Source organism: Girardinichthys multiradiatus, chromosome 10 (assembly GCF_021462225.1).
Source record: "Girardinichthys multiradiatus isolate DD_20200921_A chromosome 10, DD_fGirMul_XY1, whole genome shotgun sequence".
NCBI lineage: Eukaryota > Metazoa > Chordata > Actinopteri > Cyprinodontiformes > Goodeidae > Girardinichthys > Girardinichthys multiradiatus.
Genome location: NC_061803.1, coordinates 16,659,599 through 16,679,526, shown reverse-complemented (window position 1 = coordinate 16,679,526; position 19,928 = coordinate 16,659,599). Strand labels below are relative to the sequence as shown.

The 19,928-nt window shown below is 39.9% G+C and overlaps 1 protein-coding gene and 1 long non-coding RNA gene across 2 annotated transcripts in view; one reads left to right on the top strand and one right to left on the bottom strand.

Moving 5' to 3' along the window:
* Nucleotides 1–19,928, top strand: part of kif19 (kinesin family member 19) — a 65,336-nt gene that overhangs the window by 24,705 nt on the left and 20,703 nt on the right. The window contains exons 3-7 of the mRNA XM_047376172.1: nt 12,249–12,359; nt 12,460–12,547; nt 13,168–13,304; nt 18,225–18,350; nt 18,430–18,624. Coding sequence (XP_047232128.1) covers nt 12,249–12,359; nt 12,460–12,547; nt 13,168–13,304; nt 18,225–18,350; nt 18,430–18,624 — 657 coding nt within the window. The remainder of the gene's footprint in view (nt 1–12,248; nt 12,360–12,459; nt 12,548–13,167; nt 13,305–18,224; nt 18,351–18,429; nt 18,625–19,928) is intronic.
* LOC124874698 lies at nt 10,567–10,941 on the bottom strand. The gene is made up of 2 exons (XR_007039870.1): nt 10,710–10,941; nt 10,567–10,639 (listed from the first exon to the last, which is right to left on the bottom strand). It is a non-coding gene; the product is annotated as an uncharacterized LOC124874698 (long non-coding RNA).

Genomic DNA, 19,928 nt, shown 5'->3' with positions numbered 1-19,928 from the left:
AAAACTTCAAGCCACTGTTTGTTCCACACATTATAGTTCTCTATTGTGATCTCTGTAAATGCAACTATACTGGAAAAGAAAAATTAATACACCAAGCAAGTAAAATCCCCAGCATCAGCTCCAAAAGTTGCAAAGTTACTCACATTTGGCCAGGGGGGAATGTACATTTTCACCCCAGGTGCACTAATAAGAAGATCTGTTTTTTGAGTTTTGGACCAGCCAATCAAGCTATCAGTCACCAACCAGTTTCCTGGTGGATCTCACAGAAATACGAATGCACAGCTGCAACACAGGAGTACAACTCGTTCGGCCTTTTTAAGCATTACAATACCAGTGACATCTGCTAACCACCAAGTTATTAATACTCAAGCCTTTGTTTAGGTGTAATGAACATTTGTTTATAAAAGCACTCATATATGTTCTGACGTTTTTTGCCCGTGTTGGCAACGTTTGCCTCTTGGCACACAACACTGGAGGGAGTCAGAGAAAAGCACCCAGGGGCTGGGTGACTAGTGAAACCGCACCACATCCAGGCTTTGAATTATGGATTTGCGGTGGGTGATAGCAGTGCTATAATCATCAAGATGGCCAACCAAGTGATCCCTGCTGCTTTAATGAGTGGAGCAGCAGGTGCTGTTGATCAGCCCTGAAAGGCATGACTGCAGTGCTTCGTCGCAGCCCGATGCTTTTTTATGGTGTTTAGAAAACACCATCACACTAATTAGTTTCATGTCAGTGCATTAGCAAGCTGTTGTTTGACTTTGGCTTCTTGCAAGTATATGAATATTTTACGAGTGGCTTTTTTCATAGTCACCGTGGGTAAATTCATGCACTGACCACTTTGTTTTGTTTGCTTCAGGGGTCGAGTTCAATGGAGTCATGACCTGCAGCTAAATGACAAATATCATTTCCACAGGGGCTTTGAATCAAGAAGTTACTTTTCTTTTCACTTTGTTTCACCTTTGAAGTCTTTAGGGTTTCTGATCTGGTTGTTTTAAAATCTTTGACAACTGTTGATGCAACTACCGGTCTTTTCCTGGTCAATAAAAATTTTGTTTTCTTTGAGATAAGATGTGCCTTTTCCAATCTGAAGTTTGTTTTAGGGAATATAACACATAAAAGAGAAGAAAATGTGTCTTGTAAGATTTGAAGATTGTCAGCAATCAACAAAAAATTAAACTGGTTAGCAGCAGAGAAAACATTTGATCTTGTTGATCTTTCAAAGAATATGATTTGAGAGCTGAGAGTCGGTGTTTACATCCCGCCGCAAGCTAACGTGCAGGTCATACAGCGCATGCTCGCCGACAAGATACTGAGTGTGGAACGGACCAACCCGGACTCCTTAGTTATTGTCGTTGGTGACTTTAACAAAGGTAATCTCACCCACGAACTCCCCAAATATAGACAGTTTATTAAATGTCCGACCAGAGAGGACAACATTCTGGATCACTGTTACACCATCATTAGAGACGCTTATCACGCCGTCCCACGTGCTGCACTGGGCCAATCTGACCACATCATAGTCCACCTGATTTCTGCATACAGGCAGAACCTAAAGCTCTGCAAACCTGTTGTGAGGACGACAAGGAAGTGGAGCAGTGAAGCTGTGGAGAATCTCCAGGCTTGTTTAGGCTGTACAGACTGGGATGTGTTCAGGACTACTACCAACAGTCTGGACGAGTACACAGAGGCTGTGACTTCCTACATCAGCTTCTGTGAGGACAGCTGTGTACCATCATGCACCAGGGTGAGTTACAACAATGACAAACCCTGGTTCACAGCCAAACTCAGAAGGTTAAGACTGGATAAGGAAGAGGCCTTCAGGAGTGGGGACAAAGACATATACAGAGAGGCAAAGTACAAGTTTGGCAAGGCAGTGAAAGAGGCCAAAAATGACTGTACTCTGAGAAGCTCCAAAACCAGTTCTCAGCCAACGACTCTGCGTCTGTGTGGAAAGGGCTCAGGCAGATCACCAACAACAAGCCGAAAGCCCCCCACTCCATCAACGACCGACGCCTCGCCAACGACCTGAATGAGTTCTACTGCCGCTTTGAAAGACAAAGGGACAGTCTTGCAACCATCCCCCACAACGCCCCCCAACACCTGCAGCCACAATCCACCACCCCCACCTCCCCAACCTCAAGAGGGGCCTTGGCACCTCCAACCCCCACCCTGAAGTTCCACCCCACCAGCCCCCCTACCCACACCGGGGACGGCTCTTTCCATCCAGGAGAGGGACGTCAACAAAACTCTTCAGGAGACAGAACCCCCGGAAAGCTGCTGGTCCGGATTCTGTCTCACCAGCCAGGCTGAAGCACTGCGCTGATCAGCTGTCTCCAGTCTTCACAGACATTTTTAACACCTCACTGGAGACATGTCATGTGCCAGCCTGCTTCAAGTCCTCCACCATCGTCCCTGTTCCCAAGAAGCCAAGGACCACAGGGCTTAATGACTTCAGACCTGTCGCCCTGACCTCTGTGGTGATGAAGTCCTTTAAGCGCCTTGTGCTCTCACACCTAAAAGACATCACAGACCCCCTCCTGGACCCCCTGCAATTTACCTACAGAGCCGACAGGTCTGTAGATGATGCAGTCAACCTAGCCCTTCACTTCATCCTCCGGCACCTGGACTCCACAGGAACCTACGCCAGCATCCTGTTTGTGGATTTCAGCTCTGCCTTCAACACCATCATACCAGCTCTGCTCCAGGAGAAGCTCTCCCATCTGAGTGTGCCCGACTCCACCTGCAGGTGGATCACTGACTTCCTGTCTGACAGGAAGTTGCGCGTGAGGCTGGGGAAGCACGTCTCTGACTCCCTGACCATCAGCACTGGTTCCCCCCAAGGCTGTGTTCTCTCTCCTCTGCTCTTCTCCCTGTACACCAACAGCTGCACCTCCAGTCACCAGTCTGTCAAACTTCGGAAGTTTGCGGACAACAACACTCTGATCGGACTCATCTCTGATGGTGACGAGTCCGCGTACAGATGGGAGGTGGACCATCTGTTGGACTGGTGCAGCCAGAACAACCTTGAGCTCAACGCTCTAAAGACAGTGGAGATGGTTGTAGACTTCAGGCAGAACCCAGCACCACCTGCCCCCATCACCCTCTGTGACTCCACAATTGACACTGTTGAATATTTCCGCTTCCTGGGAACCATCATCTCCCAGCATCTCAAGTGAGAGCCAAACATCAGCTCCCTCATCAAGAAAGCCCACCAGAGGATGTTCTTCCTGCAGCAGCTGAAGAAATTCAACCTGCCAAAGACTTTGATGGTGCACTTCTACACAGCCATCATTGAGGGCATCCTCACCTCCTCCATCACCATCTGGTACGCCGCTGCTACAGCCAAGGATAAGGGCAGGCTGCAGCGTGTCATTCGGTCTGCTGAGAAGGTGATTGGCTGCAGTCTACTGTTGCTCCAGGAACTGTACACCTCCAGGACCCTGAAACGGGCAGGGAAGATTCTGGCTGATCCCTCCCACCCCGGTCACAGACTCTTTGAGACTCTCCCCTCTGGCAGGAGGCTGCGGTCCATCTGGAACAAAACCTCACGCCACAAGAACAGTTTTTTCCCATCTGCCACCAGCCTTGTTGACAAAGCCCGGAAACCACACTGACACTCTCCCTTTACCCCACACCCCCCCTTTTTTGCTGACTGGACACTTGTAACTTGCAACTCTATGTGTTACATTAACGCTCAGCTTGGACTCCTGCTTTACTTGCACTGCCATACTTGCACACTGATCATCTGCACTGTTGTATTGCTCTCGCATCTTATACTGCTCTACATTTACTCTCACTCACTTAAAACTGTGCACATATATTTATATTATATTGTAGATATGTTTATACTGTTTAATTTGTACTGTATTGCACCGACTACGCCAAAACAAATTCCTTGTATGTCCAAAAACGTACTTGGTAATAAAGCTTTTCTGATTCTGATTCTGATTCTGAACCAGCTAACAAGTGACTGCTTCTAAAAAGGTAGATATAGCAGCAAGTTTCATTCACTGTTTCTGTCTAGATAAGTTTAGCTCTCAAATTAATATTAATCACAACAATGGGCTGGCTTCATAAAGGAAAACAAGAAGAAATACAATTTTAGAAAATAAATAAAAAATTTCCATAATTGTTAATGAATAATGTAGCTTGGTTTTTATTGTAAGGTCAGAGCTGTAGAATTGCATCCAGGTTGTTTCCTTGTAGAGACACCAGAGCAGCATAGAAAGAAATGAAATCAGCCTAATTTTGTTGGTTATTGTTTGAGATTAGTTGCTAATCAGACAGCATCTAACACAGCCATGCTTAGGCCTGTTTTAGGCAAAAAAGGAGGATAACGTTTTTTTTCTATTTAGCCAGTTCAAACGTCAAACTGGGTATAATGTTTGCTTACCACCAGTTTCCACCTCACAAGCACTATGGCACAGAAAATACATTTTAAAAATGGAGATAGCAACCAATCAAAACGCTGTGAGCACCATGTTTAGTATTCATTTCTGATTAGCCTAAGTAAGGACAGACAGCAATTTTTATATCTGTAATGCCATACCTTTGAAAGATCAGTTTATCTTCCCTCTTAATTGCTTGAAGTAACTCAGTGTTGGACCAAGGTTCCTAAAAAGTTAGCATTTTAGATCTTTGAATGGGTATTCGTAGGTCTCCCGTCATCCAGTGAGGCAAGCGTTATGCCTTTTTGTCTGATCAGACTTTCTTGTTAAAGAGGAGATGCTTAATTTTTAATCCATGTCCGTTTTCATGTGACTGCGTAAGCACATAACATGTAGGAAATGCGTTATCATCACAGTGAGTGATGTTTACTATTTTCTTTACATGACTTACACTCTGTTAATGCTCAACACCTTATCCTGACCTGTGCTTCTTAACTCAACACAAGGTACAGTCTATTTTTACAGGCATCTGCATGTGTTAAAAACTTCTGTGAGGCCAGTTCATTACTGGCCTTCTATGCCTAAGGCACATTCTCAGACATCAAAGCAATGTGATGAGAGCCAGCACCTTAGAGTTTTATCAGATGACTTAAGAAAATTAGAGAACTAATATCTTCCTTTGCAACAGCTGGTGCATGTGCATGTTCACAGATGGAGCTGTGGAGGCAGTGTAACTCAAGAAACACAGGTAACAGATGGGAATAGAGGTGTTATCAACACCCTGAGCAGCTCATGATTTTCCCCAAGAGCATCTACAGAGACAAAAGTGTGTGTGGACATTTGATACCAGCATCACTTGCAGTTATTTAAGAACGCTGTTGGGTGCTCATCAGCTTTCTTAAGGGACATCAGTGACACTGACACCTCATGTTTACACAAAACATGCTAAAATTGATAAATAGAGTTGCCCAAATTCAGAGAAATATTTAATTTCATGTTTTTGATGGAAACTCTGACAACAATATTGATTATGATTAACACTCATTTTCACGACACTGTTTATTGTTCAGCCTTACAAAATGCCCCAACCACTCTCCACGAGCTCTAGCCTCTCAGCCACTGAAGAAAAATTCCTGGAATGGGCATCCAGGAAAGTTAGAAAAACTTAGTTACCAAATATTGCATCCAAGCAGTCCCTGGGCAATTATATTGGACACTGATAATGTAACTATGACTGGTATACAGTTTTATGGACAAGGCAGAAATGTCTTGGTTGTATCATGTAAAATTGGCCTCATTAGGAGTGCATAAATAATACAACATATGGGTTTGCTGTTTAGTAGTAATACTCTAGTTACACAACTGAAGATTTCCCGTAGAAGTTGGCAGATCGGCCCTGACCAATAAAAAGCAGGTGTGACTCAAAAAGCAACTTAATAATTAGAAAAAAGATTTTTTTGAAATCTATTTGCAAAAACATGGAAGAATGCTTCCTATGCTTATTGGACATTAGGACCTATTTAGATTGAGATTGAGATTTTTAACATGGTTTGTAAAACCTTTATATTTGAAAATAAGTAATTGGGACTAGTATTCCCACAAATCCTGTGAACAAACTGCCATCCATGTGTTGTCTCAAAAACTGAATGCATCATTGAAAACCCAACATATGATCATGAAGCAAAAATTATACAACTAACTGCATATTTCCTCTCATACGGGTAGATCTCAACATGTTTGAATATCAAAAAATTGCCACTCATTTCAGAAAGTAAAACTCATATAGATTCATTATACATAGAGTGAAATATTTCAAGCCTTTATTTCTTGTACTTTTGTTGATTATGACTTACAGATAAAGAATGGCATTGGCTTTTTATTATGAATACCAGGACCTAATGTAGAACAGATTCACAATTTTCTCAAAGTTCTTAAGGATTCGCATAAGCTGTATAATAAAAAGTTAGTGTTTATTTGCAGAATGGGGGGTAATGGGATACAGAAAGAGGGGCTTGCCCAGGATGCAATCAATGCTGGCCACTCCACACTTTTGTCTGGCTAGTTATGCACAAAAACAGAAAGCAAGCACACACATAAAGCTTGCATGAATTCATATTTTGTCACATAATTCTGGTGAAAATATGTATTTTTCAAATGTTTGAAATTTGAAGGGTTTAGAGTCTAATCTAACTTAAGACTGGGACAAATGAAAGAGAATGTCTGAATTCGAGCCTACATTAGGCTTTTCTTTATGCTAAACTCCTCTTGACAGTGTTTTTTTCAGTAGTACTGTTGAAGGTATACTCTTGCTGTTTGTGAAGCATTTTGGGTTGGCTCATATTGAAGAGCTCCTGAACTTGGGTATTAAAACAAATGTTCCTTTGTTCTCAGAACTTTTTCAGTGAAATTAAATGAAAACTCATTCATCACTCTTTCAAGTTTGAGAACAGGAATAGGATCAAAAGGAGAGTACTACTCAATGCTGCACGCTGCTCTCTTTTGCACACATGCTTCTTCTGTCTTGAGACAGTCGTTGCTTTGTCTTTCCAGTTTCTCCATCTTTTCTTCTTCTCCAGTGCTTCCTCCTCCCCTTCTGTTCACCTTTTTACTGATTGCAGTCTGTGTGAGCTTGCCGTGCCCTCTGCCTTTATGTGTTGTCAGTTTATCAGAAGTGAAATCTCTGCTGTTGAATTTCAATTGAGAGGCTTCAAAGTGAGCTGCTCGATGGTTAGGGCGTCATCAAACAAGCCGTGTGCTTCAGCGATAGAGGCCTCAGAGGACTCTCAGGTTTCTGCTGCTGAACAAAGCTGACCAGCTAATCACACCTGGTGAAGTCCCAGCTGCCTGATCATCCTGCATCATCATAAGTAGAGACTCAAGCGGTCCTTATTTTTATTGGCTTTTTTTCTCAGTCGTTTGGTACAGAGCAGTTTTTCAGTTGCACCTTCCCTGACAGATTTTGATCAATTACCTTTATATATTTTGGAACTGTATTTGTTTTCTCTGAAACTCAGTTTTCAGAGGCGAGAAAATAAAGGGTTATGTATTAGACAAAGGCTATGTCAAGCAGCACAATCAGAACAACTTGACATTTCAGTTTCTTCATAATCACACATATAGTGTGTACCAGTGCTGTAGAGGCTGTGCCCGACACAAACATGTTTTAATACTGCTTGACATTCAGTTTTCCTGAAGGGCATCTATCTTGATTTTTACAACTTTTTCTTTTTAGCTGTTTGTAGCTTGCAATATTTAAATTCATGTTTGAGATTGTGAAATGTAAAATAAATTTATAAAAGCGTAAAACACAAAACAAGAGTCAAATGTAGTTGAGCGTGAAGCCAAAAGTTGCTGAAGTGTGATGTTATATTTGGGATGCTGAACTCTTGCGTCCATAACACAATGACCATCAAAGACTGAAGTATGTCCAGCTTAAATGTGAGTTCATTAGAAAACATTTATATGGATAATTGTCCAGTGAAGAGGAGAAAAAGAAAAAGGAAATAAAGAAATAAATAGGAAATAAAAGCTACATTCTTATGAGCCCAGACTTTATGTGATCTACCACAGTGGTGATTGACCACGTTACAAAAATTTTACTTTAAAACACTAAACTGTGGCAGCATTCATGTAGACGTTATAATTTTTGCACTGCCACATGATTGTTTAACTACCACTATAATATAGCTATCAAAATGTGTCTGTTACTCAAATCAAACACTTTAAATATTTCTTCAGTTATTTTCCTGATGTTATTTGGTCCTAAAAAGCCACTTGAAGCTGATGCTACACTTGTTGTGGTTGCAAGGGAAGTCGAGATACTGATATAAAATCTTCATTTCATTTGGCTGACAAACAGGAAGAAAACGAGTATGCAGGAGTAAATTTTGGAGATATCAGTTATTAGGTGATTTGTAGATGTCCACAGATCCTTTGCACTCAATAAGCACATACTGTAACTAACTAATATACTAACTAAAATGCTGTAGTAAAGATCATATTTTCTTACTTTAAAAACTTTATTATAAACACTTGCAGTCATCTTAGTGGTCTGGCCGCAGCTTTAACTGTGTTGTGTTCTTTTCCTTTAGCTTTTGATTGTTCCTTGTCTTGAAACCACATTTCCAATTGTTTTTTAATCCTGGGACAAAAATTGCTTAAAATAGACTATTTTTTGTAGATGAGGAAAAATTCATCCTCTTCACTTGTTGACTTTTGCGAAGCTCACCCACAGAATTTTTGGAAAGAGCGAGAGTGCTAATATCCTTTTTCTGTGTTGCCAATAAGGCTACACGATGATAGAAAATATTGCAAACGCAATAATAACAGTTAGTATTGCAATAAATGCCTATTTTCACCTATTTTGTGTCCATTCTTAGCATCTGCTGTCGATAGACACTGTCCAACTGGCTAAATATTAAGCTTGAAAAATGCAAGTTTATAACACTTGAAAAATATTAGTCACCACTTATTCCAAAAAGTCCTTTGTGAACACTGCACACAGATATTGTGATGATGATACAGTGCCTTGCGAAACTACTCAGCCCCCTTAAACTGGTCAACCTCTTGCCACATTTCAGGCTTCAAACATAAAGATATTAAATTCAATTTTTTTGTGAAGAATCAACAACAAGTGGGACACAATCATGAAGTGGAATTAAATTTATTGGATGTGTCAAACTTTAACAAATAAAAAACTGAAAAGTGGGGCATGCAATATTATTCGGCCCCTTTACTTTCAGTGCAGCAAACTCATTCCAGAAGTTCAGTGAGGATCTCTGAATGATCCAATGTTGCCCCAAATGACTGATGATGATAAATAGAATCCACCTGTGTGTAATCAAGTCTCCATATAAATTCACCTGCTCTGTGATAGTCTCAGGGTTCTGTTCAAAGCGCAGAGAGCATCATGAAGACCAAGGAACACATCAGGCAGGTCTGAGATACTGTTGTGGAGACATTTAAAGCCAGATTTGGATACAAAAAGATTTCCCAAGCTTTAACCATCCCAAGGAGCACTGTGCAAGCAATCATATTGAAATGGAAGGAGTGTCAGACCACTGCAAATCTACCAAGACTCGGCCGTCCCTCTAAACTTTCATCTCGAACAAGGAGAAGACTGATCAGAAATGCAGCCAAGAGGCCCATGATCACTCTGGATGAACTGCAGAGATCTACAGCTGAGGTGGGAGAGTCTGTCCATAGGACAACAATCAGTCGTACACTGCACAAATCTGGCCTTTATGGAAAAGTGGCAAGAAGAAAGCCATTTCTCAAAGATATCCATAAAAAGTCTTGTTTAGAGTTTGCCACAAGCCACCTGGGAGACACACCAAACATGGGGAAGAAGATGCTCTGGTCAGATGAAACCAAAATCGAACTGTTTGGCCACAATGCAAAACGATATGTTTGGTGTAAAAGCAACACAGCTCATCACCCTGAACACACCATCCCCACTGTCAAACATGGTGGTGGCAGCATCATGGTTTGGGCCTGCTTTTCATCAGCAGGGACAGAGAAGATGGTCAAAATTGATGGGAAGATGGATGGGGCCAAATACAGGACCATTCTGGAAGAAAACCTGTTGGAGTCCGCAAGAGACCTGAGACAGGGACGGAGATTTATCTTCCAACAAGATAATGATCCAAAACATAAAGCCAAATCTACAATGGAATGGTTCACAAATAAACGTATCCAGGTGTTGGAATGGCCAAGTCAAAGTCCAGACCTGAATCCAATCGAGAATCTGTGGAAAGAGCTGAAGACTGCTGTTTATGAACACTCTCCATCCAACCTCACTGAGCTCGAGCTGTTTTGCAAGGAAGAATGGGCAAGAATTTCAGTCTCTCGATGTGCAAAACTGATAGAGACATACCCCAAGCGACCTGCAGCTGTAATTGCAGCAAAGGGTGGCGCTACAAAGTATTAACACAAGGGGGCCGAATAATATTGCACGCCCCACTTTTCAGTTTTTTTATGTGTTAAAAAAGTTTGACACATCCAATAAATTACATTCCACTTCACGATTGTGTCCCACTTGTTGATTCTTCACAAAAAATTAGAATTTTATATCTTTATGTTTGAAGCCTGAAATGTGGCAAGAGATTGAAAAGTTCAAGGGGGCTGTATTACGGATCAGAAACAAGCAGACCCAAGATTCAGCCAGACACAGTACTGAAAATTTAAAAAGGTTTATTCAGCCACAGGAAAACATCACTCAGGTAAAAATCCACAGCTACTGGAAATCACTGGGGCAGAAAGAGGGATTAGTGACTTGTAGTTTCTCCAGATATTGCAAGGATCAGAAAAGTCACTAACCTGCTTGGGTAGAACTTGAAAGCCAGAGGAGAAACCTCGGTGGGTGGCAGGCCGTGATCTCCACAGCGCAGGTAAGAGAGACATGTTACTTTAGGCTGAATAATCTAAGGGCTAGGCTGGCTCAATAATCCGGGGGCAGAAACAGGGTCAATGATCTGAACAAGAGACGTCAGGCAAGGAGCAGGCTGAGGCATAAACCAGATGCAGGAAACAGGGTCGAAAACCAAAATCCAAACAGTCCGACAGGGAGCAGGCAGAGGCATAAATCCAAAAGGCAAGGCAAGGTCAAGAACAATGAGCAGACAGGAAGGAATGCTGGATATCTACTCATACGATGGCTTTCAAAAATCTGGCACCGTCTACTTGTCAGAGTCAGTATATATCAGGGAAGACACAGGTGCTTGGCATTCCATAGATTGCACTACACTGCAGCAGCCACCAGGTGCATCTAATCTGCTGATTGCAGCCAGGGAGACAGGGTAGAGCAGACGTACCAGAATCAAAACAGGCCGAGTACTTTCACAAGGCACTGTATATTCACAGTGTGTTCTGCAGCCCATTTTGTCAGTGAAGGTCCATTCAACATTTTACCAATAAATTATTTTTTTGTCATGAAAAAAATCTACTTTCTGTTTACAGCAATAGAAAATTATATTCTGAGTTTCCAGATGACATGTCATCATCTATATATGAATGTGCATTTCCAGTTTACAGGGAAAGCTCAAGCAGCCTTTCTGTTTCATTAAAGTGCATGTTAAACTTGGTGATCTGATTTGAATAAAACAATGGAAAGGTCATTTGCAGTTTATTTATGTTTTTTAGGTCTTCTTTTTCTAAAATGTGATTATATGTGACCTTTACTGTGATTCAAAATTATTTTTGAATTATGGGGGACTGCTGAAATACCAATTTGTCCTGGTTTTGAAACTCTTTCTTCCATTTTGTTCTTTCATTTTCATTCAACATGTTAATTTCACCGTGATCAGAAAGAGAACGTTTGATTAGTGCAAAACTAATTTGTGATGTCTGTACTCCAGGGGCTTCACTGAGAGATTGCTACTCAATTAATTTGAAAAACTGAAAAAACAAACAACAGGGATGACAAAATTTACTGACAATTAAACACACTCGTTTTTCTTTTTTAGCAAGATAAAGAACATTTACAATCTTTTAAGCAATGTGTGAATTGCTAACCATTAAGACAACTGTTGCTGATGATTATTAACTTGATACTGTACCTTGTCTCATTGTGGAGGTCAGCCTTACACCACATACAAAGCGTCTCACTAGAAACCTATAAAACATCTGCTACAAACATCTGCCTTTGAAAATAAGTAGTTCTTACAGCTGCTGCTAAAGATGTGCATTTACCGCTCTGTGCCACTTTGCATTTACATTCAGATGCACACATCATTCCTATGCCATCTGGAATATTGTAATTGAGAAAAACAAACACCATCAAGGCAACGAGGCACCCAAATGTCAAAGTGGGCTCTGACACATACTCACTCTGAGTCTTTTTATCCTCATTATCATTAGATGGTGGTTCTGATGGACCCCATGGAAGATCCAGATGACATCCTGCGTGCCAACCGCTCCAGGGAGAAGACTTACATGTTTGACGTGGGATTCGACTTCTTGGCCAGTCAGGTCAGCTAGAGAGGAGAGTTCAAATGAATCGACAGCTGAGCAAAGCTGAAATAAATGGAGTTACATTTTTTATTTATATTGCTTTCCTCCTCTTTTTCAGGAAGAGGTTTACCGAGCTACAACCAAAGAGCTCATTGAAGGCCTCATATCAGGCTACAATGCCACTGTGTTTGCCTATGGACCCACAGGTTTGTGCTTTAGTCTGAGTGTGCATGTTCTACAAGACCTAGATAGATGTCTGGTCTGTCATTTTTCAAGTGTATGTTTTATTATTTCGACCATCACTATATGGTCAGCCTGAATTAGTCAGCACCCTCTAATAGAAGGTGATATGAAATCTTTTTGAGACCTGTGGTTTTTATTCAGCAAACCTATAATAAGAGAATGAGTCATGCTTTGCCTCCATTGAAAGTGAAAGGCTTTTAAAGACTTTTTTTAGACTTGCACAGACTAGTAGACCTGGGCATGAACATATTCAAACAACAAACTCTTAACAAACATAGTAAAAATCCTACAGTAAGTGATAACACAAGCTTTCAGCTTTTATACCACAGCTTGATTTACATTTCTTCCCATGCTAAAACAAATGTTTTAATGTTTTTGGGGTAATGTTTGTTTCTTTGTGCTCCTTGGAGGACACAATTTGCATATTATCACTTAGTATAGGTTTTGTGGGGAAAAATCACCAGTTATTGTTTGTGCTGAAATCCATTCTTTGTTGTTCACCAACACCTGAAGTTAAAATTTGCCTCGTTACCTGCTAAGTGCAGTTTTGACCAACATAAAATTTTGTTACGCTGGGTTTCAGGTTGTGGGAAGACCTATACCATGTTGGGCACTGACAAAGAGCCAGGCATCTATGTCCGCACTCTAAATGACTTGTTTTGTGCCATTGAGGAGACTAGTGACGACATGCTGTACAGCGTGTCCATGTCCTATCTAGAGGTAAGTCCTTAATTTTCCAGCAAGTTCAAATCCATTACTCTCATTATAGGATGACAGCATCATCTAGTTAATGCTTTTGTTGTCATGCTACCTTTATTAGTCCTACAGTAGGGCTGATATATATGTATATATGATATATATACACTATAGACACAAATTTAATAGTTTGTTGAAAAATGTTTTAATTTGTTTGTTTTGCACACTTGAAGTCTTTTATTTCCAATACATACAGTGTCTTATAAAACTTTGTCATGTTGCAACCATGAACGTAAATGTATTTTAGTATAATTTTTTTAATGTGTAACACAAAGTTTATATTATATTTGTAGAAGGAAAGGGATACATAATGTTCAAAATTGTTTACAATGAAAAAGAATTGTTGCTTTCATTTGTATTCAGCCCCTCTGAGTCAATACTTAGAGCTGCAGAACTTCCTGCAATTACAGCGCAAGTATTTTGGGGTACGTGTCTATTAGCTCTGCACATCTACAGAATAAATGTTTTGTCTTTTCATCTTTTCGAAATAGCCCAAAGAGATCACATGGAAAACATATGCGATCATCCCTTTTCAAGTTTTGCCACATATTCTCTCTTTTTTTTAGCGGTAGTAGCACTCAGAATTGTTGTCTGAGTGCCAAGAAGAAGCCCAACAGATTTACTTTTGCATTATTCTTACACATTTCACATTAAGTTGCTGCTTTTAAAGTTTGTTCAGGGTGTTATTGTTCTGGAAAGTAAATCCTTTTTCTCTGGCTCAAGTTGCTTGCAGCCTGTAATAGTTTTTTAAAAGGAATATCCTGTATTTAGCTTCTTCAATCTTTCATCACCCTTCCTGTCTCTGCTGAAGAGAAACAATCCCAAACCAATGTGTCACATTAAACATAGTGTTTCAAAAAAGGCTGTTTCTGATTAATGCTGTCCTTGGCCAGCCTGTCAGTTAAGATGGTGCCCAAGCCTTTGTGGTCTCCTGTTGTTCCATGCTGTTCCCATTGCTGTTCCCTACTTTCTCCCAGACTTGTGTGCTGTTTTACTTGCCTTAACAATGCTGTTTGTTTACAAATGTTCTCTAACAAACCTCTGAGGCCTTAACAGAGCATCTGGATACATGCTGGGAGTAAATTACTCTCTGGTGGGCTCAATTGACTAACAAGGTGACTTCTGAATGCAGTTGGGTGCATAGCGCCAGGTAAATTAGAATTTTGGTTCATACCCGTTTAATACAGGGGCATAAACAACCACAGTTGATTTCTCATTTCCTCTCCACTCCACGCTCTCCAGTGGTACATAGAAAATAAACTATAAAATATTTTCTTAACTGTGGAACACCGACTATTCTCTGTGGTCTCCCCCCTCCATCAAGTATTTCACTCTGTGTGTTGGTGCTTTTCTTTGAAGAACTTGTTCAGATGGTGAATTAGTGCAATCTTATGTCTTTGAAGTTTTTTTTTTTTTTTTTTTGCCTCCCTTTGTTTTTGGATGATTAGCTGTGGATGAATCTGTGGACTGATTAGATCAATTTTTCTTTGTGTCTGCTGGACTGAGCTTCATGTCTCTGTAAAGACAAGCAGGAACGGCTCATCTTGCCAGTTTAATTTCTCATTTAATCATACCTCAAAGTCTCATTTGAGACTTTGAGGTATGATTTTGCATTACCATGAGTGGTCTCAACTATAGGAGATGAAAAGGCCTATTTAAATGCAAGAGTTCATTCTTCTTTCATTCTTTTTCCTTTACTTTGGCTTTTTCCTTTCTTATGTCAAATGAAAAGCTTTTTTGGAGGCCTGAACATCTCCCAAAACACCTGAAATTTTTTATACATTTTGCAAGTATTAAGAATTCCAAAAAATAGTAAATAGCTCCATGGTGCTCCCTTAAGACCAGTTTACATACTCCTATGAAGATTGGTATACATCTATGAGAAATACAAAGAAGTCTCTTAGAGGTAACGTAGAAATGCTCAAGATCTGTCCTTGAACATGCGTGTGGTTACAGAGAACACTTAAAACACCTAGACTGTTAAAAGAATATTCATGTTACACTACATTAAACTAAATATCTTCTAGTTCCACAGACTACAGTCTTGGGTTTGTCCAAATGCAATGACTGTTGCAATAAAATGTAAAACAAATGTTGCAAAATTTAAATGCTCTTGAAAAGATGTGACAATTTTTTCTCTTTAATTACTGATTTTCTTTTGCCAAGTTGGATTTTGTGTTTTCCCTATTGCTGAGAATATCTCAGTGCAGGGCTCAGACCTTGAATGAGTACCCTTGCTCCAGACTATGATATTCTTATTGTCTGTTTTGGGAACACTTGCTCTCTCTCTCTCTGTGAAAGGCATAAAAAAGGTTTTTGAAAAAAATAGTAGAGTCTATCTTTCCTAACGGCTATCTTATATAGATGTGGTAAAGCACTATATCGTGTGTCCTTCTGAGAGCTGAGTGAGTGTACAATTGTTTGCAAGAAGAGATAGCAGATGAGGAAAAATTCACTCAATGACACCCAATGATTCCCTGACCATCCTGCACTCACCGAAAAATAAAATGTGTACAACAATGGGAGTGCTGCAGGTGCCCAAACTGAGGCCAGGTTAGGCTGTGGACTACTTTGCCCTCTTGTCTCCTGCTGCCGCTCCTGGCCTCCTGGCCACTCCACCCACTGAGAACAGAAGGTCACATGTTTTACAGATTTCCATTTTAGGTCCCCTATACATATGACTTCAAACTGTGTCTGATGACAGATGATGTTACATTACCCAAACCTTATAGGAAGTCGACTGTTTTTGATTGTAGCCCTCAACAATTATTCACCACCAAACAGGAAGTTCGTTTGACTTCCAATTGCAACATCCAACTTCATCCAACATCTTCCTGCTTGATAACAGATGTTGACTGAACACAAGTAAATTTCATTTTCAAATCTTGAGAAAGGCACTTCCTACTTGCTACACAGATGTTTTTCAAACCTGAAAGTAATTGTAGTGAGTTGCCGGATACTCAAACCCTTGGTTGTGGAACAAGAAGGTGGAACAGCATTTCAGATTTAGTTTTTTCTTCTTTTTTTTTCACTTTTATCTTTTAGTTGGCAAAAACATTGTCAAACACTGCACATCATTTGAGATGTTGTTGATTCAATATAATAACTGTCTACATGATCTTTTAGTCCCCATTCTCCCTGACCTTCTTTCCATACCTTGTCCTTTTCTGTCATTTGTCTTAAATTTGAGTTTTCTTCTGCCTTTTTATTCATGTCAGTTTCTCCATAATCTCGTTTTCCTAAACCACTTAAATCTATTGTTCCAGAGTGGGGTGGGGTGGAGTGGGGGGTTGCTTGATTCTATATGAAGAACTAGATCTACAGTAAGAGTATACACTAGATTTATAAAGAGGAATTTACTGTAGAATATTAACAGAATTTACTCTGATGTGTTCTGGCTGTCAAGAGAATAAATGGGACAAACAGAAATAATTGAATGACAAAGTCCTGGACACTAAGATCAAATATGAAAAGAACTGTCAGCCTTCAATTGAAAATCAAAATGGCACAAATAAGCACTTGACAGCCACAATTTCATCCTATTGAAGGGTTTTTGCATCTGACATCAAAATTACGTCTTTTGTTTTCACTGCCAGACGGGGGCAAATTTATTGCAGTGTAGCTTTTTGGTTTCTCTTTGAGTGTGTGGGAGTTCAAATATTTTCTATTAAAATGTCAGACTGAATGTAGACACTTTCTGACCTGCATTTGTTTCATCACTTTGAGTCCTCACACAAATGCATGTGTGACGTGTGTGTTTGCTGTTTCCAGGGAGCAATCTGTTACTGCCTCACAGCAAAGAGGTTAAATGGGCGCATTGAGCAAAGTGCACACATCTGTTGCTTTTCTTGTTTGGATCTTGCTTTCTGTCACATGTGCAGTCACTATAGCATGTGCACAGGAACACACTAATACGTTGGGGTGCTCTTAGAATGAGAAGTCCTTCACCTTTGGTCCTAAAGAAAATAGCTGAACTTAACAGATAGCGATGAAGTTGTCTATTACAGTGTTAGTAAGCACACCTTTCGGAGCTGGTAGCATCACAGAACACTGTGAGCTTTATTTACACTCCACCTGCAGTGATCGTATTGGAGAAATAAAAAACTGAGCAAATATTAGGCTGTCAGGATGAATGAAAGCATCTGCTCATGTACGCTGTGGGCAAAGGGTTAGTTTGACAAATCAAATTGCAGACTGTCATTCTGTGGTCACTTTTCAGGATCTCGTTTCTGCTCTTAACTGAATGTCATTTGAAAGCCTTCAATTATTTCATCATAGTCCAGAATTTTCCTTTGCTTTTTGTAAGAAAAACCACTTGCACTGGTGTGACAACAGTTCCCAGGTCACATATTTTCTTAATGATTAGTTGGTGAAAATGTGCTTCTTGAGTCCTGAAAATTGCAATATCTTTGAAAAGTTTATTTATGTCAGTAACTCAACTCAAAAAGCAAAACTAATACGTATCATTTCAATACATTACATACAGTACAGTTACAATAAAGCTATTTTTCTGTAAATGTTGAGGATTATGGCTTCCAGCTAATTACAATTGCATTTTTCCAAAGATTTAACTATTACCTAAGACCAATAAAAGTTGATTGTAACCAAAATGTTATTTTGTGATGTTATGTTGTCTTTGTACATTAATATAATTTGTAATAGCAATTAAACTACCACATACCTTCCAAAATAACAGAAATACGCTTTTGAAATATTTGAGTTTTTGTGTAATCTATATCTATGAGTTTCTCTTTTTGAATTGAATTAGGGAAAAATAATAAATTTCAATGAAATTCTAATCTTTTGAAATGCATGCATACACATTCTTCAAACTGACTAATACTTTATGAGAAATCTTTTATATTTCTATCTATATGTTTACAGATCTATAATGAGATGATCAGAGACCTGCTGAACCCATCCTCAGGCTTCTTGGACTTAAGAGAAGACTCTAAGGGTGTGATTCAGGTAGCAGGCATCACAGAGGTGTCTACCATCAATGCCCAGGAGGTGAGAAGATACCTTGTTGGGTTTTATTAGACGATTAAAAAGCTAAACACCCATGACAGCCTTACTTATATGTTCTCAGATCATGGAGTTGCTGATGAAGGGCAACAAGCAGCGAACGCAGGAGCCAACAGCTGCTAATAAGACATCGTCTCGCTCCCACGCTGTGCTTCAGGTTGCGGTGAAGCAGCAGAGTCGCTGTCGTGACGTCTTGCACGAGGTCCGCTTTGCTCGGCTTTTCATGATTGACCTTGCCGGCTCAGAACGAGCAGCTCAGGTGGATAGATTTATTGTTTTGTTCTTGTGTATGCATCCTCTTCGATAACATTAAGTTCAAATCTTAAATTCTTGAAATTTCACTTCAGAAGATCAAAATCATTTTATGAGAGAGATTACAGTGCTTTGCAAAAGTATTCACACCCTTGGAATATTTCTACATTTTCCCAAGTTCCAACTACACACTTCAATAGATTTTGATGGCATTTGTTAAATCGTCACACAGTAGCACATAATAATAAAGTGGAATTAAAGAATGCAATTTTTTTCATTTATTTTTCAAAATAAAATATCTGGAAATTGTGCTGTGTATTTGTATTCAGTTCCTTTTACTCATTTACCCCGAAAAAGAAATTGTTTCTACAACCCCAATTCCAATGAAGTTGGGACGTTGTGTAAAACGTAAATAAATACAGAATACAATGATTGACAAATCCTGTTAAACCTATATGCAATTGAATACACTAAAAATAAAAGATATTTAATGTTCAAACTGATAAACGTTTTTCTTTTTTTGCAAATATTCACCTATTTTGAATTTGATGCTTGCAACATGTTCCAAAAAGCTGGGACAGCTGTTTACCACTGTGTTACATCACCTTTCCTTTTTTTGTGTCCTGTCCGGCAGAGTAGCACTCAAAACTGTTGTCTGAGTGCCAAGAAGAAGCCCAACAGATTTACTTTAACAGGTGGAGCATTACAGCTAATGCTATATGGCTCCGCTTGATATACATGTCCTTCTCAAAATATTAGCATATTGTGATAAAGTTCATTATTTTCCATAATGTCTTGATGAAAATTTAACATTCATATATTTTAGATTCATTGCACACTAACTGAAATATTTCAGGTCTTTTATTGTCTTAATACGGATGATTTTGGCATACAGCTCATGAAAACCCAAAATTCCTATCTCACAAAATTAGCATATCATTAAAAGGGTCTCTAAACGAGCTATGAACCTAATCATCTGAATCAACGAGTTAACTCTAAACACCTGCAAAAGATTCCTGAGGCCTTTAAAACTCCCAGCCTGGTTCATCACTCAAAACCCCAATCATGGATAAGACTGCCGACCTGACTGCTGTCCAGAAGGCCACTATTGACACCCTCAAGCAAGAGGGTAAGACAGAAAGAAATTTCTGAACGAATAGGCTGTTCCCAGAGTGCTGTATCAAGGCACCTCAGTGGGAAGTCTGTGGGAAGGAAAAAGTGTGGCAGAAAACGCTGCACAATGAGAAGAGGTGACCGGACCCTGAGGAAGATTGTGGAGAAGGGCCGATTCCAGACCTTGGGGGACCTGCG